Source organism: Salvia hispanica, chromosome 3, assembly GCF_023119035.1.
Source record: "Salvia hispanica cultivar TCC Black 2014 chromosome 3, UniMelb_Shisp_WGS_1.0, whole genome shotgun sequence".
NCBI lineage: Eukaryota > Viridiplantae > Streptophyta > Magnoliopsida > Lamiales > Lamiaceae > Salvia > Salvia hispanica.
The window spans coordinates 23,283,592-23,308,591 of record NC_062967.1 but is presented as its reverse complement, the minus strand read 5'-3'; the positions used below and the strand labels follow the sequence as shown (position 1 = coordinate 23,308,591).

The following is a 25,000-nucleotide window of genomic DNA, read 5'->3' as shown; positions in this document are numbered from 1 at the left end:
GCTTTTATATTTTTTTATTCCTTCAAAATATAAATTAAATGCTGCGTAATGCGAAATGAGCAAGTGATTTCTTCGAATCTTGTTCAATTCATGTGAAATTTGCTTCGGTTGGCAACTTGATCTCCAGATCTCATGATTTAGCGATTGCAAGACGTTGCATAATAACATTCAGTATCAAATTGTAGATGTTTTTATCTGTAATCTTCGTGGAAAGGTTTTACAGACTTCCATGACGCGAGCTGAATTATGTAAATCTAATTGCACTATAGCTGGATTGTGGTTTATATGAAGCTAATTTGTTCTGGCCTTTTGTTTCCGTGGATGGATCTTGAAGTGGCGAAGCTCAACATGTTGATTGGAGTAAGATCCAGACACCAACTGACGAGGTTGTGGTGCCTTATGATACCTTAGCCCCTGTGTCTGAAGGTGCTTGCGAGTTTTAAAATTTTATTAACTTTTTTACCAATACTAGGTTCAATATGATGATTGTAGTGTGGATACACCAAACTGGTATTGATTGGCCAGTTTTAGATTAATGAAAAAATAATTTTAACTATTTCCTAGCTTGATTAGCTTCGTTTGTTACTGCAGATGCTGCTGAGACCAAAAGCCTTCTAGACAAACTTGTGGTGTTAAAGCTCAATGGAGGCTTGGGAACTACAATGGGATGCACTGGTCCAAAGTATGTATTTACCATTTACATTTTCAATTAATCAATTTAAGTGGTATTATGCAGTGATCTGTCATTATTGTAAAGACTATTTATATAGGTTTACAGCTGCATCTTACTGCAGCTGTTTTGATATTAGCTATATAAATGAATTATAGTATGACATTGTAGCTGAAGATGACAGATTAATAACATCTGTTGTAGCAAAAAGTTTATTATAAATTTCACCATTTGCATACTGTCTTCCTTAATTTGTTCGACATGGATGATCTTGGAACCGTTTTCTACGACTGTGTTCAACTCTGGTGCTTTTCAGATTCTATTAGAAAATAAGAGTACTATTTTGCAAGTTTAGAGTCACTTGCATATTGCCTATAAATTACTATTTTGTAGCCTTGTAGCTTGTTTTAGACTACCTTTCTATCTGGATTCATTATATTTTTGACATAATTGGGGATTAATGGTTTTGTAATTGAACCTCTTTGTGGCATACAGATTACAGTATATGTATCTCCTTAACTTTAACTACACTATTTGAATATGTAATTGACATGGTACTTTGATCAGGTCTGTTATTGAAGTTCGTAACGGCCTGACGTTTCTTGATCTGATTGTCATCCAAATTGAGGTATTGTGCCACTTCTCGATATTCTTTGCCTGGTCTCATCAAATAACCTGCAACTGAAATATTCAGTCTTGTGCAGAGCCTCAATAAGAAATATGGATGCAGTGTACCCCTGCTTTTAATGAACTCATTCAACACTCATGATGATACATCAAAGGTGAAATTTGAAATTTTAAGGAAGGGTTTTCCACGTGCATTTTAAGTCATTCGCTGATTTTTCTTTTCTGCAAATCTTTAGATTATTGAGAAGTATGCCAACTCCAACATTGAGATTCATACATTTAACCAGGTATATAGTTATCTCCATTCTCGCTAATTCAATGATTATGTACAGCTTAAATATGTGGCAATATTTAACAATGATATTTATACTCTTTGGCCTCTGCATTTTCCAGAGCCAATACCCTCGCCTGGTTGTTGAAGATTTCAAGCCACTTCCCTCCAAAGGAAACACCGGAAAGGATGCATGGTATGCTATGTTATTTTACTCTGTTCTGAACCTAAATTTAACTTATGCTAGTAGTGCGTTAGTTGTGTATGACCTTTTGATAGGATTTTTTTTGGTTTCCTGAAGTCGGGTTCGTAATAGATGATTCGTTCATTCTTCAACCTTGACAGCTGTTATGTTGCATTTGTGTGTGTGTAACATTAAGGTTGTGCATCCTTACACCATTAGCTAGATTTCTTCAGTACAACATATACCTGTGACTGTATACTACTTCTATATACATTCCTTTTATTTCAGCTTCGCATGCAGTATACTCATCTTTTGTTTGCAACTTTTTTATGTTTCACTTAGTGTATGCATTTTGCTAGTACAGGTACCCTCCTGGTCATGGAGATGTCTTTCCGTCTTTGAAGAATAGTGGGAAGCTTGATGCATTGCTGTCAAAGGTCTAGCCCTACATGCTACCCCTTTGATGTGCATTGTGGTGCACATATACTTACCCCTATTTTTGTCTTCTTGTGTTTTTTCTTCTCAGGGCAAAGAATACGTCTTTGTTGCCAATTCAGATAACTTGGGCGCCATTGTTGATCTGAGTATCCTTGGTTGATGAAATTGGTTTTAAATAATTGCACTATGCACTGGCGTTTTTTGACTCTTTATGTCTTAGTTACTTATTTTTTAGCAATTCAGGGATCCACAGATCTGTATCCTTAATTTATTGTTACAGAAATTCTCAAACATTTGATCAATAATAAGAATGAATACTGCATGGAGGTAACCAAAATCATTCCTTCAGTTTTAGTTCATTGGAAGTGAATTTTGTAGCTTAAAGTGATGAAATATTGCAGGTCACACCTAAAACATTGGCTGATGTGAAAGGTGGTACTTTAATCTCTTATGAAGGGAAAGTACAGGTATCTTTCTCAAATGAGTTTGCTACTCTTGCTTATTAGTCTTAAATCAAAGTGGAGCTCGTTGACTTGGCAAGGGCCTGTATTTCATAAGAACTGCTCATGTCATGTTGCTAGCCAGATTTCAATGCTTGTTGATATGGGATAGCTAATTTACATTAGTAAATTCAGTGCTATGTTCTTATTAATTTACCAGAAAACGTATAATTTTTTTAATCTTCTCATCTTGACATTATTCTGAATTACATGCTTTTTCATTTTTTGTCACTATTTCTTACTATATGATTTGGCTGCCCTTGCAACTTTTCCTCTAGAGAGATGTTTGCGTATTCTGAAAATTTTGAATGAGATGTTTACTACTCCGTATATGTTTGTTCTAACTTAGGGTCATTATTGGAAAATGTACATAATGAGTTTATGGAGTTGGTCTCTTAATTGCTTGGCGCTACATGCTGTTTCTTCCTGTCTGCTATCGGGTTTGCAATGTTCAGTGATAAATTGTTAGTTTAGGTAACTGTATTTCTTCTTATTGGTGCAGCTTCTGGAAATAGCTCAAGTCGCTGATGAACATGTGAGCTTTATTCTCTCTCACTCATTCCTCCCTCTCCAAACATGTTAAAATTACATTTCATATTGTAGGTAACTGATGCATATCAACATGATGAACTTGCTCCCTTTGGAATATTGGAATATTGTTGTTTTCTTAGCGGATCTTACTTATTGAGAAAAATAGCTGTTACTAGTTGATATATAAGTTTTCAGTTTTAATTTCTTGCCCCATTTTTGTAGTTATGATAGTGAGGGCTTCGGTGGATATAGATATAGAATCAGATAATGGGTGAATCATCAACACCTGATGAGATGCTGTGGCCGAGGTTGTCATGAGGATTATATAGATACACTTGGAATATATAACAGAGAAGGCTAGTTCAGATGCATTAAATATTGAAATTAAGCACAAAATTGTGGCATCATATTTAAGATAGAACACAATGAAGGGTCATCTTGCATATATATCCTTCTAATAACACTGATCTGGTTTTCAAAGATGGATTGCAGCAGGAAAGTATATTTTGCCATAATGCAACTCCTGTCTTGAGTCAATATTTTTTTTGATACAGGTCAATGAATTCAAGTCAATAGAGAAGTTCAAAATTTTCAACACAAACAACTTGTGAGTCGTACACCTAGACTCAGGCTAATTTTGTTCAGCGATTACCTATTGCACACGCCATGACAGGGATCTCTGTCAATTTATGTATGCAAAATTTGTAAAGCTACACTTGACAATTCATGTAACAAAAACCATGCAGGTGGATTAACTTGCAGGCTATCAACAGACTTGTTCAAGCAGAATCACTGAAGATGGAAATTATTCCCAACCCTAAGGTATCCCCCTTATTTTTTCTAAATGGTGCCTGCTTTATTGCTTATAAGGGGATCTTTTTTAACCTAGTCTCTAATTACTTTCTAGGAGGTGGATGGGATCAAAGTTCTTCAACTTGAGACTGCTGCAGGTGCTGCGATAAGGGTATGAGAACACTTATTCTCCTTCAAATTATCCATGAGTATTTTCTAGTCATGGTCTGGTTGGTGTTTGGTTGCCTCTGAAACTGTGATCTAATCTCTTTGTCTGACTCTCTTTTCTTTCAAACTTCCTCAAGTTCTTTGATCATGCTATTGGAATCAATGTGCCCCGCTCTCGCTTCCTGCCTGTAAAGGCGACATCCGATTTGCTTCTGGTCCAAGTAAGTCATGTCAAATGTCAAAATTTTTTATTGGGACTACATCTGATGCTGTTTGCTAATAGAAGTAAATTCAAACCATTGATTTCACAGTCTGATCTGTATACCTTGAACGATGGCTTTGTTACTCGGAACCCAGCAAGGGCCAATCCAGCTAACCCATCTATTGATTTGGGACCTGAGTTCAAGAAGGTTGAGATTCATCTGCACTATTATTGTTACTTTATGGGCCTGATTCTTGAATCTAACGTTGACTTGATCTGCAGGTTAGTAACTTCTTGAGTCGGTTCAAGTCCATCCCCAGCATCATTGAGCTGGATAGCTTAAAGGTGACAGGCGACGTATGGTTTGGAGCTGGTGTTACCTTGAAGGTAGCAAAAATATAAGAATTTGAATCATTCATCTTTAGCAACTTCATTCAATTTCTGAGATTTGATTAATCTTTTTTTGGGCACGGCTCGTCATTTCAGGGGAAAGTGACTATTACTGCCAAGTCTGGCGCGAAGCTAGAAATTCCTGATGGAAAGGTGATTGAAAACAAGGTAACTCTTTTCACTTTGCAATGCAGTTCAATTGATAACAGTTTGGAAAATGATTAAATTGCTTTCTTGTTCGTTAAACCTGCTTCACTTTGCAATGCAATTGAATTGATTACAGTTTGTAAAATGATTATATTGCTTTCTTGTTCGTTAAACCTGCGCAGGAAATCAATGGACCCGGAGATATTTAAAGAAGTCATAAGAGATAAGAGGCTCAGCTGAGTTAAAGATATAGGCGAGTTCTCGGAGATGTTTTTTTTGTTTGTATTATGTAAAATGAAGAATAAGTGGGATTTCGTATGTGCTACATAATATTGTAGTTGCACTGCTGCTTTTGTCCTCCAGTAGGTTGCTGCTGCTTCTTGTAATGGGAGGAGTAATATAATCATCTTTTTATTGATTGTGTCACTTGTTAAAAAGACCTATTGGCCTTGTTCCAACGTTCAACCCCAGTTGGAAATAACTTTTGTACGTTATGCATTCCAAAAAATTTTGTTTGGTCTTCTCTAATCCAAAATTTTAATCTGAATACAAAGCAGTACAGGTCGAACCCTATCATATGGTTTTTTACCACAAAACATTCATTATATATATACTCATATTTAAGTTTGTGGCCCTATGTCACTTAGGATGTCAATCGGCCCAATCTGCTTGAATTGTTGAGTTTTCCGGATACATGTCATTCGGGTTATAAATTTTCAGTAATACCTATAAGCTTTCGGACTAACCGTTGCGTCAATGAGGCTCATAAGGTTTCATAAGTTTTTTAATTAATAAACGTCATATTTCTACTAATAAATATATAAGTATACAATCAAATGAGTACTATTTCAACTTGAAATTGATATTCAATATAATATAAGGCTCATAGTTATAATTCATAATCACTGTATAGTATGAAGAAGTAAAGACATCATTTCACTAAATTCAGTATAAGGCTCATAAATAATGTTCAAGGACAAAAGAACTATTCTTCTACCATCCTACGTACATGATTTATGTATATCTAATGTTGAAACATGAAATATAAAAAGAGAAAACGGTCTTCTTATGATAGTGTAACAGTCAGAGAGGCCAAAACAAGCGAAACACCTATGTAGTTGATAATTTAATCAGAATAATCAAGTGCCAATTTTATCTTCTGAACTGTGGAGCTTATAAGAGTGTGCACCGTCGCCACGGACTCCATATTTAGTTGCTTTGTTAATGTGTTGCGACACACCAGTATTTGAAATGCAACAGTAAGCAGTGATCCAACTCCTTTGCTAGCACGGCCATCGTCAGAGATGATGAATCCCGATGGCAGGATTGGCACTTGCATCGCATCCTCGCCATTCACCACCGATATCATAGCTGCTAAATCTATTGGAGTATAGATCATTGTTCCTCCCAGTGTGTCAATGCTACTCTCTTGCAACATCAACATCTTCGTTTCTTCCGGAACAAAAGGCTGTCATACCCCAACAACAGTCATACATATATATTAGTATAGGAAAGGCGACTATGTATCATTAAGTGTTGGAATGATATAGAATATAACCTGGATGATGGAGATGCAATTTCCGGGATTTGTCCCGGTTGGGATGCAAGCAACGGCATGCACAGGATTCCCACTCGATAACACATCCCACTGCATAGCAAATGCATTAGTCTTTCTACATATATCTCATAAAGAGGCATTAGTATATAATATACCTCAGCTCTTTTGTTCTCATCTTTGAAGAAGTTAAAGAGATTCTCTTTGGAAAGGGGAAGCCAGAGCGAGGTTGCTGCACTGACGATGAAGCCCTCAGGTTGGCCGGCTCCATTACTTCTTCTGAGCGAGACACGAACACCGCTACTTTGATCAGACAGCTGTGGGAAATCAAGTTTGTCTGACATGCTCAATACTTCACAGAAGCTCTTCTCCATTCTATGACAGAGCTTCATTACGTTTTGTTTCCCTTCTAGCGAGCTAATGACTGTGTGAAGAAGAAAAGCCGATTAAGACAAGCATTGTAAGAGTGTATAGGAAGAAACAAGTTAAAACCATACCCCCTTCAAGTTCATGTTTAGGCTTCGTCGTTATTCCCATCGAGAATGCAAATCTCTCACACATCCTCTTGAGTGAAGTAGTCCACCTTTTGGCTCCGTATGCTTGGCCATTGCACACCAAGTCTCTATACATGCGATGAGTCAATGATTTGTCGTCCACTTGAACATGTTCAATCCATGTAACCTATAAAAAAGAAGAAGCTAATGAATGATTGTGCATTGCTTCATCATTTTTCAAGTAATTATATGCAACTCACAGCTGATTTTCCGTTTGACATATCTTGAATCATACATCCCGAAGGAAGCTTCCATGAACGCATAGGATCAGCGTCTTGGAGCTCTTTGATAAAATCATAAGATACATCTACCATCATCCAAGTGCTTGAGTTAAGCTGTCGACAGTAGCGAATGAAGAAGAATTCTCGAGGAGCCACAAGAGGCGACAAAATGTGCCTCTTTTCGTACATCTGTGTATAAAAAATAGTCAGATTCTTCACATATAGCAAGGACATGTATAGGTAGGCATGTACCAGATGCAACAGACCGCCCAAGATCCCTGTATCGATCGATTCAATGATCCTCGCCTTGATGACAATAGTTGGAAACATGTCCTTCCATTTATCCTGCAACAGCAACAAAACAAGAATTTGAATTGAAACAAACAAGTAGTCCATTTTCAAGGGAAAAAAGTGTTAGCATATACTACTAGAGTTTTACTTTACCACATCAAGAAGCCTTTCGATTAAATGTGTTGCAGCCATGTCCACCTCGGCTGAATCCTTGGACGATTCAAACCGAGCACTTGTAGTTTTCAAGTGACTTGATCTGGGAAAAAGCTTATCGTAACTGTCACGATGCAGAGTATACCTCCCTTCTCCCCTGGACTTGATCCACAGTGGCTCGTTCACACGAAAAAGTTCAATAAGCTCATTCATGGCATCACATGCTGCCTCAATGAGGCTAGACTTGTCCAGATCCTGCGTTCCAGTCGAGTCATGTGGTGGTACGAGATTCTCGGAATGTGGAGGCATATGTCCATAATCTTCTTGAGGACTAACTCCCACCCCTTCTCCTAGAGGGTGTTTCTTAAGAGAGTCCACTGCTGGATTTCCCATGTAGTTGGAAAAGTAGTCCATTGTTTGCTGATACTGTTCATAGGCATAAGTTGTTAGAAAGAAAGCATATGTATGTAACTTATTATATGAAAAACCATTGACGACCTCTTGTTTCAAGCGCGCGTTCTCCATCCTGAGTGTGTGCAGAATGTGGGTTTTATCTTCATCGGCGAGAGATGTAGCGTTACATGCTGGACAAACAACGGTCCTTAACGCTTCCTGCATCGCGAGATTCTCAAAATGAATCTTCTCGTTTTGGGAGCGGAGAGCGTTGTTGTCTGCTTTTTCATTCTGAGCCTGAAGATATACATTGAAAGAAAGAAATTAGGCCAGGTGAGGTTAGACACTAATTCTTTTTTTTTTTTAAATATATATAAATGAACATAAATTTAAAGGTCTCGTCACAGATTAGACAACACCTTAATCTGAGTTCTCTTATTCTGAAACCAGAACTTGATCTGCTTCTGGTCGAGGCCTAATTCCCTGCTCAATTGCTGCCTTTGGTTCTTATCAGGGTGAGGGTATTCCTTATAGAAACTGCACCACAAAAAAAATAAAAAACAAGAATGATTTGTCTAGACAAACATAAACATGCAAAATGAAGAAGATGAAGGAATAGTATAATATACTCTTCAAGTTGCTGAATTTGTTGGGAGGAGTGACGATGGTATTGCTTCTTCACCCTTTGAGCATTGTACACTTCCTCTTCAGCAGATCCATTTCCACAATTTGTTGAATTCATTTCCTCTCTTCACAAATTCAGAATATGCACCAAGAAAGTTGAGAACATTATACAGGAAACAAAGTTGGTCTTATTTTTAGAGGAGTGAACAAAATACTAACATCTTGTTGTACAATTGGAATAAACAACTAAGAGGGTGAGGTATACATACCAAATGAGCATTCAATCAAATGAAGATTGGGGTGAATAAAAACGGCATATACAATTCATTTAATTCTTTATTTGAGAGATTCATGTGGATTTTAGTTCTGTGTAAGGAAAATAAAGTGAATTGCAACAATTCATTAGTTTCCTAATATTTCCATTAGCTTATATGAATCTAACTTTGAATACGCCCATTTATTCAAAATTTGCCAATTTTATTGATGATGAGGGGATTAACACTGTCACTGGCAATCAAGAAAAATATGGTACGTCCGTACAATTACTTTCATTTATGATTAATAAAAAAGGTAACAACTTTTTAACGTTGGAGATATTCCCTTTTACAGCTTGGCAGCATGCGCTTTGCAAAAAGTGGCAGATATTTAAATTTTAGATGTTACATCAATCTTTGGATATGGGCTGGGAATTAAAGAAGTTCAGTATGCGTTGGGCCATTGGTTGAGATTTGGTCCATATTTTAAGTAGTAGTATAAAAAATAATTAATAAAATATGAAACTTGTTTCTCATATTTATTTCATAATTATATATGAATCTAATAAAGTTTGAGATTTAGTTATTTAAAATGAGAAAAGGAAGTTTTTTTAAAGATAAGTAAAATAAGAAAATGAGATATTAATTAGTTTATGCCTGATGAATTGACGAAATAAAAGATACCCCGTCTCATGTGAAAGTCTGTGTGAGTTGTTGTTACGGACCTCTCTCCGTAACGATTCTGTCACTATCTCCGGTCGAAAACTTGCGAAGACCGACGGCTCTCAGAGCTCGACGGCGATGCGATCTGAACTGGCGCGGGAGTTCCGTCGGCAGTTTGAGAAAAGAATAACTTGTATTTGCACGATTGAGTGGGCAAAAATATTTCATTCATAAAAAATAAAGTTAATGAAATAGCCCTTTTAATATTCTAAGGACCCTAGGTTGGTTCGACGTACCTAGACATTCGGGAAAGAGCCAACAAGAAAACCCGAACGGGGCTTATAGATTCGCCCGACTCAAAGAGAAATTAAAAACAGAGTTTACAGAATACTAAAGCTAGCAAAACAGGGGAACTAACTACTAGAACCTATTCTTCTACTTTGAGACAAAGTCTCTGTACTTCATCGGCTGCTTGAGTCTATTCCTTGGTCTCAGCTCCCTTACGGTCACCGCGCGGGATTTGTCCGGACTCTCCTCGCGATTACTGGTGTCGGGTATCACCTCTTCTTCCTCAATGAACTCTCTCTCCATCTCCATGCTATCCTTCGCCGTAGACGTTGATGCTGTATTAGTTGGGACGGCTGGTGTGTTCCTAACAACTCCCCCTCGTTAGAAGATTCCTTGTCCCCAAGGAAGAGATCTGGGAACTTCTCCATCGGTGAGTCAGCCGGCTCCCAAGTCGTTGTTCCCAAACCATCTGACCAACGTATGAGAACGTGTTTAGTCGGCTTCCCTTCGCGCCACATAACCTTTGTCTCGAGAACAGCCGCAGGCAATGCTATAGGTCGACTCCCCAAGAACTTCTCCGGTAAAGGCACCCCCGCTTGCTCCCCTTCTCCAGCAACAAACTCCTTCAACAAGCTCACATGGAAGACATTGTGAATGCGGCTCCCCTCCGGCAAACGAAGACGATAAGCAACCGGTCCAACCTGCTCTAAGATCTCGAAGGGCCCATAAAAACGTTTGCTGAGTTTCGACGACAGCGGTTTAGCCACAGAATGTTGGCGATAAGGTTGTAACTTCAACCACACCAAGTCGCCTACATCGAATTCCACATGACGACGATGTCGATTTGCTGTAGCAGCCATACTAACACGCGCCCGCTCCAAATTTCGACGCAACTCAACGAGCAGCTCCCCTCTTTGACGAATCAAGTCAGCAGCTTTAGGAGGAGTTTTGGCTGATGGTGGTGCAGCCACAAGTAAGGGTGGCTCTCTCCCATACAACGCACGAAACGGCGAGGTGCCTAATGCTGCATGATGAAAACAATTAAGGGCCAATTCCGCCCAAGGCAAAAAATTCACCCACTTGGAAGGTCTATCCGCAGTAAACGCCCGGAGATATTGCTCCAATCCCCTATTACGGACCTCCGTTTGACCGTCAGATTGAGGATGATAAGCTGTGGTAAACTGCAACTTAGTACCACTCAATCTCATAATTTCTTCCCAAGTAGCATTGAGAAATACCGAGTCACGATCAGAAACAAGTGTTTTAGGAAATCCATGATGACGCACCACTATGTTGACGAATAAGTGGGCGATTCGCAATGCGTCAAAACGAGTCGACAATGGGGCAAAATGGGCATACTTCGAAAGTCTATCAACCACAACCATATTTGCCGTGTATCCGCGAGACTGTGGTAATCCAGTAATAAAGTCCATGGACACGTCTTCCCATACTTGAGAAGGAACGGGCAGCGGCTGCAACAACCCGGCTGGTTTCTGCGTCGAGTACTTGGTAGATTGGCACACCACACATTCATCCACAAATTCCTTGACATCCTTTCGCATCTTAGGCCAAAAGAACGCTGCCGAAAGCAGCCTAAACGTGCGCTCGTGGCCCGGATGACCTGCCATAGGTGAACAGTGATGTTCTGTTAATAAATCCCGTTTCGCCGCCGAATTAGCGTCTACCAGCACCCTCCTATTAAAATAAATCAGGCCATCTGCCCAAGTGAAATGTCGAGGTGCCTCGCCACTCTGAATCCGACGAGTGAGTTCCACCATGGTCGGAAAAGTGGCAGTTTCTTCTCGAATTAGATCTAACACTCGCGGCACCGGTCTAGCCGCTATAGCCAACAGGTCAGCCATCTCACGGCACACCTTATCACCCCAAGAAATTGGATCAGTCGACGCATCAGCCGCCTCCTTTCGGGACAGCGCATCCGCTGCTTTGTTCGTGATGCCTCGCTTATACTCTATTCTGAATTTGAAACCCATAAGCTTCCGGATATACAAGTGTTGATCCGACGTCTGAACTACTTGCTGCAATAATTCTTTTAGACTTTTCTGGTCCGTGCGTATAACAAATTCGCGGCCAAGGAGGTATTGTCTCCATTTATGAACTGCCTCAACAATTGCATACAATTCCTTGTGGTACGTTGAAGCTGCCTTCCGCCTTGGCCCCAATTTTTTGCTGAAAAAGGCGAGAGGATGATTAGCTTGAAGTAACACTGCTCCAATACCGGTGTCGGATGCGTCAGTTTCAATACAGAATGGGAGTGTAAAATCTGGCAAACGAAGGACAGGAGCTGAAGTCATTGCAGTTTTGAGCATGGCGAACGCTCCCGATGCCGCCTCCGTCCACACAAAAGAATCTTTCTTCAACAAATCTGTTAATGGTGCTGCGATCGTCGCATAGTGAGCAATAAACCTGCGGTAATACCCCGTTAATCCCAAAAATCCGTGCAATTGTTTTACATTCTTCGGTGTTGGCCAAGCAGACATAGCGTCCAACTTAGCAGGATCCGCCTTTAGCAAGCCCTCGGAAATAATATGTCCCAAATACTCTACTGAGTTGCTGCAGAAACAACACTTTGAGAGCTTCACAAAAAAATTGTGATCATGTAGGAGGGCTAGGACGCTAGCCAGATGAACTCCGTGAGACTCCAAAGTCGGGCTATAAACAAGAATATCATCGAAGAAAACTATCACACATTTACGGAGAAGGGATTGGAAGATACCATTCATAGCAGCCTGGAATGTAGATGGTGCATTGGTAAGACCGAAGGGCATCACCAAAAACTCATAATGGCCCTCGTGGGTCCGAAAAGCCGTCTTAAATATGTCTTCGTCATGCATACGGATTTGGTGATAACCGGAACGGAGATCCAACTTAGTAAAGAACTTTGCTCCACCAAGCTCATCAAATAATTCATCAGCAGTGGGAATAGGAAAGTGATCCGGCACTGTGGCATTGTTGAGAGCTCTGTAATCAATACAAAATCGAAAGGTTCCATCCTTTTTTCTGACCAACAACACGGGTGAGGAGAACGGGCTTTGGCTGCGTTGAATTATCCCTTGCTCGAGCATGTCCCGTACCTGCGATTCAATCTCATTTTTCTGAAAGTATGGGTATGCTCCAACGACTCCAACCAGACATTCCCAAAATAGCCATCCGTCCGGTGGTCGAGAATATGTAGATCTACCAGAATACAAGACTTCAGATCAGAGCTTTGTTTGGTAGTAGAAATATGGGTGCACAACAAAGTTGTGCCACACTTACTGCTGACCAATACACCTGAATGCATTGATTGATGTCAACTCCAAATGCAATGCCACACTGAGGATGTAAGAAATCCATCGTCGCCCCCGCTGTATCAACCAATACCCGAATCCTTTGGATTCATCAATCGATCTCAAGGCCATGAAATGGTCGAGCGGGGATGACCATCCAATGTGTGTAAGCCGAGACAAGTCAGCCGTGATCACCTCCTCTCGCTTTCCGGCGCCGAGTTGCGGTTCACCGTCATTGGACCAAATTTCCAATTCATCTCCAATATAACACAATAATTTCACCTTACAAGTGTGGCCCACCACCCACCGACAAGCCAGCAGAGTCCTCGTCGGATCTCTGGATTAGCCGCTGGACACCCGAATTGGCTGACGCGCGATTGTTCTCCCTCTTTTCCAGCCAACTGTAGGTTGCCCATTTGACGACCCCACAACTGATAAGGCTGCACCGCCGCCGACTCACCGCTTGCTCGCGGTTGGCCCACCTAAGCTATGCACTAAAGAAAGGCCAAGCGATCCCTCCTCTGCTAGCCGCGCTAACCTAAGGGCCAACGCCATTTGCCGTGCAAGAGATGAAGGTTGCCAAGGTCTACCTTTTCATTGGTTCCTTAAGACCCGCAATAAAAATTGCATGAGTGAAGTCTCTGATTGCATCATCCACACGATCTGAAGCACCGTCTGGGAACGCCATGTACCGCTGATCGTTCTGCCTCCGTACTCAGTTTCGCAATAAGGCCCTCGTACAATTGGAAACTCTGCATCAAACTGCACTGCCTCCAAAATCCGCCAGAAAACCCACGGATTATTTGCATGAGAAAGATAACATCCATTCCGATGCGGGGCTCGGGGCCAATATCACTAAGATACAGACGTCCTCCTCTCGGAACTCGTACATGATCGAAGTACATCGGGACTCTAGAAATCCAGTCATGCATCGTGAGCTTCGGCTTAAATGTGGTGGTCGTGATCTCACTCTGCCAGTGATCGGATAGCTTATCTTCCTCATGTGTGGGCGGGATTCCACCATCGCTTCACGCATCCCGTCATCGTGATTGTGCAAGCAGTGGGTCCTGTGTCGTGGTGCCAAGGCGGTTATCCAAGTTTTGTAAATCAGGGCCGCCGCGGTGTTGATGTCGCTCTCTCCTCTCGCTCTCCGTAACCGCTAACCGCATAGTAGTCACCGCTTTCCTCGACCATTACCCTACCTACATTGTGCTGCGAATGAGTATCGAACATCTGTCATTATCCCCGTGAAAGTGATCTCCATGCTCAAATTTCCTGCTCAACCTTCATGAACCCCAGACGCTCCACCCGGCGATCAGCACGATCCAAAATTCCGCTTGTGAGTGGGCAAAAATATTTCATTCATAAAAAATAAAGTTAATGAAATAGCCCTTTTAATATTCTAAGGACCCTAGGTTGGTTCGACGTACCTAGACATTCGGGAAAGAGCCAACAAGAAAACCCGAACGGGGCTTATAGATTCGCCCGACTCAAAGAGAAATTAAAAACAGAGTTTACAGAATACTAAAGCTAGCAAAACAGGGGAACTAACTACTAGAACCTATTCTTCTACTTTGAGACAAAGTCTCTGTACTTCATCGGCTGCTTGAGTCTATTCCTTGGTCTCAGCTCCCTTACGGTCACCGCGCGGGATTTGTCCGGACTCTCCTCGCGATTACTGGTGTCGGGTATCACCTCTTCTTCCTCAATGAACTCTCTCTCCATCTCCATGCTATCCTTCGCCGTAGCCGTTGATGTTGTATTAGTTGGGACGGCTGGTGTGTTCCTAACAGTTGGCCACCTGGCCTAGTGGTAGAGAGATAAAAGTGCAAGATCAAAGGTCTTAAACTCAAGTTTATCGTGAGTCATGATGCAACCTGTAAACTTTAATTTCGACTTTAAGTTCATCGCAACATTTAAATTTCAATGTATTTACAATTAAAACAAATATATTAATGTGACGTAGGGCCTTTGAATTGACGTCATGTACACTACATACATTATAGATGCTGATTTGATAACTGCAAGCACATGTTGCCGTTATTGATATTTCAAAACTACCAAATTTATAATTCAAAGTAGTTTTGAGTCTTGGACCACAATTTCACAATTATATAAAGAATAATGTTGTAAGAGAATAAATAGACGGTTAGGATTGAAAGTTTATAATATCATGAATAAATTATAATCCAAATCACTTGTATTCGGAAAGCTTAAAACTCGTTTAGATTGGGCCCAAATCCAAATGAATTAGCCCAATTAACATCCTTAGGTACCTTCCCTAGTCATAAACATTCGGCCAAAATCTAAAATAAATGTAAATGAACGGCAGAGACGGGAGTCACATGTCAACAAATTAAATTGAGAAAATTTATTATTGATATTCGTTTTCTAAATATGAAAAATATATTAAAAATGATTTTGGTGGATGAATGAATGAATTAATTAATATGGCGTGGACGTTTCTTGTGATCTTATCCGCCGGCTGCTCCTTTTTAGCTTTCTATTTATATATGGGGTGAATTTTCCATTATTTGAAAATGGAGAAGCATTTTTGTCAAAATAGTTGTTGGATTGATCTTTTATTCCTTTGGTGACAGTTGAGTGTCCCAATTGGCTAGCCTAGTCCGGTGCATTGTTCTTTTATTTTTATTTTTTTTAATTTTATTTATAAATAAATACTTGTTGAATATTAATAAATAAAAATTAAAGATTAAAGTATTCACTGTTCTGTTATTATCGATATGTATTTTAAAAGGAAAAGACACTACATAGTATGAAAAGCTTGATTTTCTCCTAACACACCAAATCAAACCAACCCTTACTAAAACTTTCAATATTTGGAGTATATAATTATCTCTTTTTAGGGAATATTCATCCTATAAAGTATGCCAAATTAAGTTGTGTAATTATTAGAGACGGTGGATCTTGGAGGATATTTATTTAAGCAGGTAAAAGATCAAATAAATGTATTAGGTGGCTGTCTGCCACTTTGCCACACAAACAATATTTTAAGTTTAAAGATTAAATTATTAATGTAGCAGTTATTCGTTCATAATTCCACTGTGTATTATTGCTTTGAAGTTGCAGAGTAAGGCTAGCCCCAAACTATGTTTTTCTTAACAAGAAAAATTGCTGTAAGTACTTTGTACTTGAAATTAATTACTACTACTTCCCCTCTATCAAGGGTTAAATATTCCATACTGGATTACAACGATTTTTAAAATTTTATTCTGATTTATAGAAAAAGTAAATTGAATTAGTTTATGAAATTTAGATTTATATAATAATTTTATGCAGACATGCGAGTAAGCGTGGTACATTTAATGACATCCATATGAAGTACTACACACCATTCTTTTTTTTTTTTTCCAATGTAGAATTAAATAATGAATCTATCACTATTTTTAATAATTTTGTCAATTATACCTCTTGAAATTGATTAAACATTCTTCAATCGGTAGTACTAATTGTATGATTTGTATCAATTCTATATTGAGTTTTTCAAGTTAACAATCATACTTAAATTTTTAAATTTGTAATAGTATTATTTAACTAGTCATTTTTAGATAACTATTTCTAAAAATCTGTTAAAACTCTCCACAACTTATTTCTAAAAATCTGTTAAAACTCTCCACAACTCATTTCTATTATAAAATTATAGATCATCTTCTGACACATCGTGACACAATTTGATAGGATGTTAAATAAATCGAAGATGTGTGTGGTACAATTATTTCTAGAATTCTATATTATTTCTAGAATTTGATAGGATGTTAAATAAACTAAGTAAAATTCTAATTGTACACAACTTGTTATGAACAAAACAAATCTCTCTCAAATTATTTCTCTGGTAGGATGTTAAATTATAGATTATTTGATAGGTAATAATAGATTAACACCTATCAGAGAAATAATTCGAAGAGAAGGCAAAAAGGAAGAAAAAACCATTGATTTATTTTCTTCATAAGAGAGAAGCTGCAAAGAGATAATGATAAATATTCTTATTTAATTTATTCTTCTTAATGATAATAATGGATTCAACACATATTTAAAACATTAGTGGTACATAAAAGATCTCATATAATTAAGAAAACAAAACAAATCGTAAAAATAACAAATCAAATCCTAATCAGTATGGATAGTAAATCAAAACGCAACAACCAAACAATAAATCATAAATAAACTAAATAATTATACGGAAAGATTATTAGCTCACTTCTTGAATAAAATAAAAGTCTAGGTCCCTATCTAATAGGTATACTAAATAGGAGAATGCATCTCAAAAGACTAGTCTGTTATGAGAGAAAACCCATTTAGTCTATATAAACCTCATCAGTTGTTATCACAACCGATGTGTGAATTGAGTTCGTAACATTCGACCCTCCTTTAAGGACCAACGTCCTCGTTGGTCACGGCTGGTTCTTTGCCAGGCCACCCCTCCCAGTTCTCGTTGGTCACGGCTGATTCTTTGCCCGGCCCCCACCCGAGCCGGCTCCAAATGTACTCGTTGATCATGGCGAGTTCGTCGCCTGGCCACCACTCCGAGCCGTTTGGGTTTTCAATGAAAACACCAATTGATACAGATCAAACAAGAGAACTTATCTCAAAAGACTAGCCTATTCGGAGAGAGTGCTCATTTATTCTATATACCCACATCAGCTGTGCTCACAGACAATGTGAGAATTGAGTCCTAACACTGTTACAATCACTTATAGAGTGAGATTATGAGTTATGTATGTAACTTTTAAAAATGGAATGAAATTGATAATTAAGTTGACAAATTAAGATAATTGATACGTGTATTAAAGAATATAAGTAAATTTAATAGATTTTAAAGTCGAAATGAAATTGATAAAATCACTAAAGTTACTGCGTTACCTCTTTAATCCTACGGGCGCGATCATTTAATCTAAGTTGTGTGATCGAGTTGAGTTGAGCTAATCCTGAGTGGATAACTTAAAACCTATATGTAATTAAAAAGACTAACCTTGATGTTCACAAAATCAATCATAAATCTCCCACGTAAGTTATACGTCCAATATGACGATTTGCGTAATTTTTTTTAAAGCAATGTAAGAATGTCATTAAAATGTTAAACAATTCATTATATGAGTGTGTTGGTTGTATTGTGTATAATAAATCTATGGGTGCGATCGAAATGAGCCAAGTCGAGTATTATGTCAAGTCGAACTGTATTTTATTTATTAAAAACATATACATTGGTCAAGGCTCATAAATATATTCGAATTTAATTTAATTTAAACAAGTTTTTTTTTTTTAAAAAAAATAGATTTGCATGATATAAATTACTTTAGTTTAAATATTATTTACCTTATTCACAATTAAATAAGAACTACTAGTATTTTATGGTATGGAGTACTAATGTTTAAGAGCATCTGCATCGGTGCTCTTGCCGACGGCGTCGGCAAGAGCACGTCCGTGCTTGCTCTGTGCTCTTGCCGACGACACGGTCCTGCTCGATAGCAAGAGCATGCCTACGTGGCGCATCCTGATTGACTCGTTTTTATTCCGTTATTTTTTTTTTAAATCATAAAAATCGAAAATACTTCGGAAAAAAGAAAAAAAAAATCGGATTTCCAAAAATATAGCCATTCTTTTACCCGTTTTTTCAATTTTTTTTGATTTTTTTTAAATTTTTTTTTATCCCAAAATCATCTATAAATATCCACATCCATCATCCATTCTTTACATCAAATTATCTCTCATTTATATTTCAACTTTTTAATTATGAATTTAATTATGTAATTTTAAATTTTTAGGATCTTAATTATGTATTAATTTCAAATTTTTTAGTAATTTGTAATACTCCCTCCGTCCCTGATTAAGAGTCACACTTTTCCATTTCGGTCCGTCCCCAATTAATAGTCACACTTCATTTTTACCATAAATAGTAGTAGGTCCCACATTCCACTAACTCATTTCACTCACATTTTATTATAAAACCAATATAAAAAAATAGGTCCCACATTCCACTAACTTTTCAACCAACTTTTCTTTACATTTCTTAAAACTCGTGCTCGGTCAAACTGTGACTGCTAATGGGGGACGGAGGGAGTAGTATTTAGTATTTTTAATGCATTTTAATATTGTGAAAATATTTTTAGTAATTGAAGTATTTAAATTAAATAATAGAATGGTAGGATCCTTAAGCATGCTCTTGTAGAAGAGTATGAATGTTGGTGTTATGTTCTTATGGAAGAATATAGAGTAAAAAATGAACAAATGTAGGTACGGAGAGCATGGATGGATGCTCGAAACTATCTCATTAATTAGCTGCCATATCTATTCATATTAATCAGATGACATAAACAATGTGACCCTGTGGCAAGCAAATTTACGTATCTAGACTTTTGATAGGTTTTAAATTATGGAGTGGTATATGCTTAACGCTTTAAATATCGTCAATTTAGTCATCAAAGTCAGCTCAACAATTTGTACTAGTGTGAAGTCATTAAAATTCAGATATAGCTTAAATAGATATTACGATGGCGAAAGTTTCCATCTCTATCTATAAAATTCATTTCAAAAATTTTACGTGGCAACTACATTGAATCAGAACTTATAAATCACATTAATTTAAATATTATAAATTAAAATTAAATACACGATTCCAGAAAAGATAAATCGTAGTATAGTAAAAGAGAAGAAATGAAATAACGGAAAAAAAATAATACTCCATTCATACATGAAAAATATCCTTATTTTGCTATTTTGGAATGTCTATAAAAAATATTACTAGTATCATTTATAAATATAGAAAATTTTTCTCTTATACTTTATCTCCTTTTTCATACTGTACTTATTCTTTATCTCCTTTTTCATACTGTACTTATTCTTTTCCATATCTCTTGTAAGTTACCTATTTTTTACATTCTCTCTTATTTTTATAATTTTTTATTAAAATTCGTATCATTGTATATAAGATTATTTTTTAATAGACGGAGAGTAAAAGATAAATTTTGGACAGAGGGGTTAATAGGAGTGTGGCAGAACTAAAGGTGTGTATGACCTATTATCATATAGTATAATTATTCATATAGAATTAGGTTATAAGATATTTTTAGTGAAAAAAAAAGGTTGTGATTCATTATGATTAATATTGAAAATATAATTAACTAAAAATTTTTATTGTGCGATTTGAAAAACCCTTAAAGGCGAAAGCCCCACTTCACCAACTCCCCCTCTCCCTTGCATATATAATTCATTTTCCTGAAGGCTGCTATCACTGTGCTTCTCCTTCTCTCTCGACCAAGATAACATCAATCAGATTAACAAAACCTACTGAAACAGCTAAGCCATGGCGATCGAGAAGATCAAGGTGTCCAACCCCATCGTTGAGATGGACGGTTAGATTCAGATCTTTGCTCCCTCTCTCTCTCTTTTCTCGATCTGTTGCTTGGACTTGGTTTTCTTGCTAGATTTATGCTTATGTTCATCGATTATTACTTTATTACTGTTTCCAGAAGCTTTATATATGTTTACAGATCAAGATCATCTCAATTTTGATTTGTGATGTGAAGCAGAAGGCAATTTTTAACCAAAGATATTAACTATTGAAATCTGCTATGAGAGTCTACGTTTTTATCAATTGATTTTGTGAGTAAAATACTTGTTTTCAGACTTTAGATATTTTGAGTATCCGCCGCTGTTGGTGTTTTTTCCTGGAACTATGTCTTGTGATTCTTCGAATTTGATATGATATGACTGTTGTTCTTATACCATGCTGAAACAATTGATTGTTTTCTTTTGTGATCTGTGCGTTTTCAGGAGATGAGATGACAAGGGTCATTTGGCAATTTATCAAAGACAAGGTGTGGAAAAAGATTTCATCTTTATCTTCAATTCGTCATAACATTTTTATCCGTGACTAAAAATCTGATGGTTTGGTAGTATAATCTCGTTTTATATGTTCATTGTAGTTGATTTTCCCATTCGTGGAGTTGGATATCAAGTACTTTGACCTTGGAGTTACTCACCGTGATGCCACCGATGATAAAGTTACCGTTGAGAGTGCAGAAGCTACTCTTAAGTATGTGATCTATATGATATGTCCTTTTTGGATGATGTGGTGTTTTGTTACTAGCTTTTCAGCTGTCTGTGTTTAAATTTGCAGGTACAATGTGGCGATCAAGTGTGCAACGATCACTCCTGGTAAGTAGGGTTGAAGTTGTTTAGATCCTTTGTTGTAGAATCTAGATTTGTTCAGAAAATCATACAATAAGTATAATGTTTGCAGATGAAGCTCGTGTTAAGGAGTTTGGCTTAAAGCAGATGTGGAGGAGTCCAAACGGTACAATCAGGAATATTTTGAATGGTGAGTAAATTTGAATCAATGTTTACTTTTAACTATGTTTTTGAACTTTTGATGATTTTGAATGACCTCCATGCAGGCACGGTCTTTAGAGAACCAATTCTCTGCAAAAATGTTCCCCGACTCATACCAGGTAAACAGCTGAAATCTTTTTATTCTGTTTTTCAGCAGTTTTTTTAGTTTGTGACTTGGTTGGGCTAATATACTTGGGACTGGCTTAAGGGTGGACGAAGCCGATATGCATTGGGAGGCATGCTTTTGGAGATCAGTACAAGGCCACTGATGCTGTATTTAAAGGACCTGGAAAGCTTAAAATGGTGTTTGGTATGCCCTTTTGTTATGGATTTTACATTTAATCTCTGTCGCTAATGTATTCTGTCCATATTATGCTAAAAATAAGTCTTTTACCTTTGTAAGTTTTTTATGCTTCTCTTGGTCAGTCAATATAAATTACATTTGGTCCATATGCAGTGCCAGAAGGGTCAGGTGAAACGACTGAACTAGAGGTCTACAATTTCACTGGTGAAGGCGGAGTTGCTTTGTCAATGTACAACACTGATGAGGTTTGTTTTGCCAGATTTGTTGATGCAATTTTGATTTAGAACGGCACTGATATTGGTGACTGACTTGTAACATTGTTGATTAGTCAATTCGGTCTTTTGCTGAGGCTTCAATGAACACCGCATACCTGAAAAAGTGGCCATTATATCTTAGCACCAAGAACACCATCCTTAAGAAATATGACGGCAGGTAAGGAATTAAATTATTCAATATTGTGAATGGTTTCCACCATATGTCCTTGTGTTTCATTCTTTCAAACTGCACACTACCATTACAAACTAGAACTTGTTTTATGTATAACCAGTTTGATGTTTTAATTGTTATTCCCTGTCTTTGAAAAAGATTCAAGGACATATTTCAAGAAGTATATGAATCAAAATGGAGATCAAAGTACGAGGAGGCTGGAATATGGTGGGCATCTCTGCTTGATTCTAATCATATGATTCTAACATTTTTGTTTTTGCTACTGATGTGTTAGTTTGTTTAATGCAACACCTTAAGGTATGAGCACCGTCTCATCGATGATATGGTTGCGTATGCTCTGAAGAGTGATGGAGGTTACGTGTGGGCCTGCAAGAACTATGATGGAGATGTGCAGAGTGACTTCTTGGCACAGGGTATGTAAATCAAGAAATCTGCAATCCATGAATTATCAATGTAGACATATAGATCATGTAACGGTCTTTTGCATGTATCACTCTGCAAGCCATTTACACTTTATTTGATCACATTTCACAGGCTTTGGATCCCTTGGGTTGATGACCTCAGTCTTGGTATGTTTGTATCTCTTCTATTAGTTGCTATTGATTTTCAAGACTCTGGTTTTAAACTTGTAAAATATGAAGTCTTAGCCTTTTGCATTAACAAACCACATTAATTGGCATGCATTGTATTGGTATTTGTTGCCAGCCTGTATATTGAGAATATTGTGTTTCTCTCATTCCAGATGTGCCCTGATGGCAAGACTATTGAGGCTGAAGCAGCCCATGGAACTGTTACACGTCACTACAGGGTTCATCAAAAAGGAGGTGAAACCAGTACAAATAGCATTGCCTCAATCTTTGCTTGGACTCGTGGTCTTGCACACAGGTGATTTGAGTTTATTCTTTTCGTTTCCACGCATGTTATTGTCAATGAATTTACTTGTTACATTACATTAGTGCTTTGCTGAATTCTGGAATATAAAATTTGGTAGGGCTAAGTTGGATGACAACGCAAAGCTCTTGGAGTTCACTGAGAAACTAGAAGCAGCATGTATCGGTGTTGTTGAATCTGGAAAGATGACCAAGGATCTTGCCCTTATCATCCATGGATCCAAGTAAGCATTGATGTTCACATCACATTTCAAATCATAAAGCTGCCTCATTTCGAGATTATCATATTGCTCACCCCTTCGTATCCCCCAACAATTTAGGTTGGCGAGAAACCATTATCTCAACACTGAAGAGTTCATTGATGCAGTCGCTGATGAGCTTAAAGCAAAACTTTCCTCCTAAGCAGTAAAGCACTGTTGTATGTTCGTGATTGCCAAATCTCGATATGTTTTGATACTCGATGACAAGCCTCACATTTTGTTGCCGTTTCATGTTTTTTGCAGGTCTAGATTGACAAAAAATCATCCAGGACGCATCTAACCAGCAGCTACTTTTCAATAATTTGTCTTCCATTTTATGCAAGAGTTGTACTTTTCCTGCTGCACTGGTTTTTTTATATTGTTCAGATGTATTTCCAAACAGCCATTCGGGCTCATTACACACTTGATCAATTGGAAAATCTCGAGAGAACTTGTTTAAATTCTTGGCATGTCTTTTCTGAAATAATTGTGATAGCTTAAACTCAGATTGCACAGATTGACAAAAAACACTGCATATTCATCTGTTCTAAGAATGTGGTCCTTTCTGCATAAATATCTGTTAGCAAGTTCTTATCCAAATAAAAGATTTGCCTTTGGTGTTGTGATTTAGACGTGCCCTTTCATTGAAAGTGAATTTTGGATTTTCTTCTTGTCAGTCGTAGGACCACTAAATATTGCATATGCCAACTTGTACGTGTGCATACTAGTGGTTAAATCAAATATGCTTTGTTTGCATTCCTTTGTATTATTCAAATCTAATACTCCTACAAAGATTACTAGTAAACCATAACGAATTGATGTTTCCCACTTTTTGCCCAAAAATATTACTCCGTGAACCAAAATTGCCGTCCAACAAGTTTAGCATCCACCCATAATCCCCACCACCAACATCATTAGATGCTACAAATTCTATAAGGAATGTGATAAATTACAGTCACCTCTCAATTTGACAAGAGAATGGGAGCCAAACTCCATATTTGATGCATCAACTGTCTCAGTTTTGTAGCCAATGAGCGTCCTCTTTCATCCACGTAGCTCACGAACTCCATAATACCTGAGGTTCAACTGCATCTTACTATATGTCCATCTTCTCAAATTTAAGAAATCTACATAATGATTCAAAACTGCCTTACCCAGGATTACCCTCATCTGAATGTATCTGATACTCGTCTTCAATCTGGATGCAACATACACTGCACAAGATATACAATGACTGAATCAAGTGCAGAAGAGAGTTATAAACATTGTTGAAATATCAGCATTTTTGGACTTGAGTTTTCGAAAATTGCAACTTTCATAACCAAGTACAGAAATATCCTTCTAGGTCTTATAACTAGATGCCATCAGATGCCATTAATTGTCGATGAATGAAAGACAAAGTGAAGGTCACAATCAAAATAAGCTGTCAGATATCTTCTAGTTAGCCAACCGGAATATTAGTTCACCCGATTGATCTACCGGAATATTAGTTCACCCGATTGATCTATTTGATGTATATATGAATGAACCTTAGTTTAGGAAGATTTTGATTCTCACAATTTGGCATA

At 37.6% G+C, this 25,000-nt stretch overlaps 3 protein-coding genes and 1 long non-coding RNA gene across 4 annotated transcripts in view; 2 read left to right on the top strand and 2 right to left on the bottom strand.

The window, feature by feature from the left end:
- Positions 1-5,341, top strand: part of LOC125214991 (UTP--glucose-1-phosphate uridylyltransferase-like) — a 5,818-nt gene extending 477 nt beyond the window's left edge. The window contains exons 3-21 of the mRNA XM_048116256.1: positions 335-426; positions 592-682; positions 1,238-1,298; positions 1,375-1,452; positions 1,534-1,584; positions 1,691-1,764; positions 2,117-2,189; positions 2,279-2,336; positions 2,471-2,517; positions 2,592-2,657; positions 3,193-3,225; positions 3,776-3,828; positions 3,968-4,043; positions 4,129-4,185; positions 4,319-4,402; positions 4,493-4,591; positions 4,666-4,770; positions 4,870-4,941; positions 5,103-5,341. Of these exons, the coding sequence (XP_047972213.1) occupies positions 335-426; positions 592-682; positions 1,238-1,298; positions 1,375-1,452; positions 1,534-1,584; positions 1,691-1,764; positions 2,117-2,189; positions 2,279-2,336; positions 2,471-2,517; positions 2,592-2,657; positions 3,193-3,225; positions 3,776-3,828; positions 3,968-4,043; positions 4,129-4,185; positions 4,319-4,402; positions 4,493-4,591; positions 4,666-4,770; positions 4,870-4,941; positions 5,103-5,129 (1,297 nt within the window). The 3' untranslated portion in view covers positions 5,130-5,341. The remainder of the gene's footprint in view (positions 1-334; positions 427-591; positions 683-1,237; positions 1,299-1,374; positions 1,453-1,533; positions 1,585-1,690; positions 1,765-2,116; positions 2,190-2,278; positions 2,337-2,470; positions 2,518-2,591; positions 2,658-3,192; positions 3,226-3,775; positions 3,829-3,967; positions 4,044-4,128; positions 4,186-4,318; positions 4,403-4,492; positions 4,592-4,665; positions 4,771-4,869; positions 4,942-5,102) is intronic.
- Positions 5,342-5,935: 594 nt separating this feature from the next.
- LOC125208950 (homeobox-leucine zipper protein HDG11-like) lies at positions 5,936-9,106 on the bottom strand. Its single transcript, XM_048108491.1, has 11 exons — positions 8,981-9,106; positions 8,717-8,836; positions 8,507-8,624; positions 8,193-8,384; positions 7,695-8,120; positions 7,503-7,595; positions 7,230-7,439; positions 6,973-7,156; positions 6,634-6,899; positions 6,479-6,568; positions 5,936-6,388 (listed from the first exon to the last, which is right to left on the bottom strand). The coding sequence occupies exons 2-11, from the start codon at positions 8,827-8,829 to the stop codon at positions 6,047-6,049; spliced, it is 2,034 nt and encodes a 677-aa protein (XP_047964448.1). The 5' UTR covers positions 8,830-8,836; positions 8,981-9,106; the 3' UTR covers positions 5,936-6,046.
- An 11,314-nt stretch (positions 9,107-20,420) lies between these two features.
- Positions 20,421-23,893, top strand: LOC125214031 (isocitrate dehydrogenase [NADP], chloroplastic). The gene is made up of 16 exons (XM_048114872.1): positions 20,421-20,573; positions 20,995-21,038; positions 21,147-21,256; positions 21,341-21,378; positions 21,464-21,541; positions 21,618-21,671; positions 21,761-21,862; positions 22,010-22,101; positions 22,185-22,288; positions 22,442-22,510; positions 22,601-22,716; positions 22,838-22,872; positions 23,046-23,188; positions 23,295-23,417; positions 23,514-23,611; positions 23,697-23,893. The coding sequence occupies exons 1-15, from the start codon at positions 20,525-20,527 to the stop codon at positions 23,593-23,595; spliced, it is 1,239 nt and encodes a 412-aa protein (XP_047970829.1). The 5' UTR covers positions 20,421-20,524; the 3' UTR covers positions 23,596-23,611; positions 23,697-23,893.
- Positions 23,894-24,163: 270 nt separating this feature from the next.
- Positions 24,164-24,991, bottom strand: LOC125214032. Its single transcript, XR_007175049.1, has 2 exons — positions 24,587-24,991; positions 24,164-24,507 (listed from the first exon to the last, which is right to left on the bottom strand). It is a non-coding gene; the product is annotated as an uncharacterized LOC125214032 (long non-coding RNA).
- Between the last annotated feature and the right edge of the window lie 9 nt (positions 24,992-25,000).

Bases quoted from the DNA above. Each gene is read 5' to 3' on its own strand.
- LOC125208950 (XM_048108491.1), bottom strand. From the start codon at position 8,829: ATGAATTCAACAAATTGTGGAAATGGATCTGCTGAAGAGGAAGTGTAC. The intron at 8,385-8,506 runs GTGTTGTCTAAT...GTATATCTTCAG, and splicing joins ATAAGAGAACTCAGATTAAG to GCTCAGAATGAAAAAGCAGA. The intron at 6,389-6,478 runs GTTATATTCTAT...GGGGTATGACAG, and splicing joins ATTGCATCTCCATCATCCAG to CCTTTTGTTCCGGAAGAAAC.
- LOC125214031 (XM_048114872.1), top strand. From the start codon at position 20,525: ATGGCGATCGAGAAGATCAAGGTGTCCAACCCCATCGTTGAGATGGAC. The intron at 21,039-21,146 runs GTGTGGAAAAAG...TGTTCATTGTAG, and splicing joins GGCAATTTATCAAAGACAAG to TTGATTTTCCCATTCGTGGA. The intron at 21,863-22,009 runs GTATGCCCTTTT...GTCCATATGCAG, and splicing joins AAAGCTTAAAATGGTGTTTG to TGCCAGAAGGGTCAGGTGAA.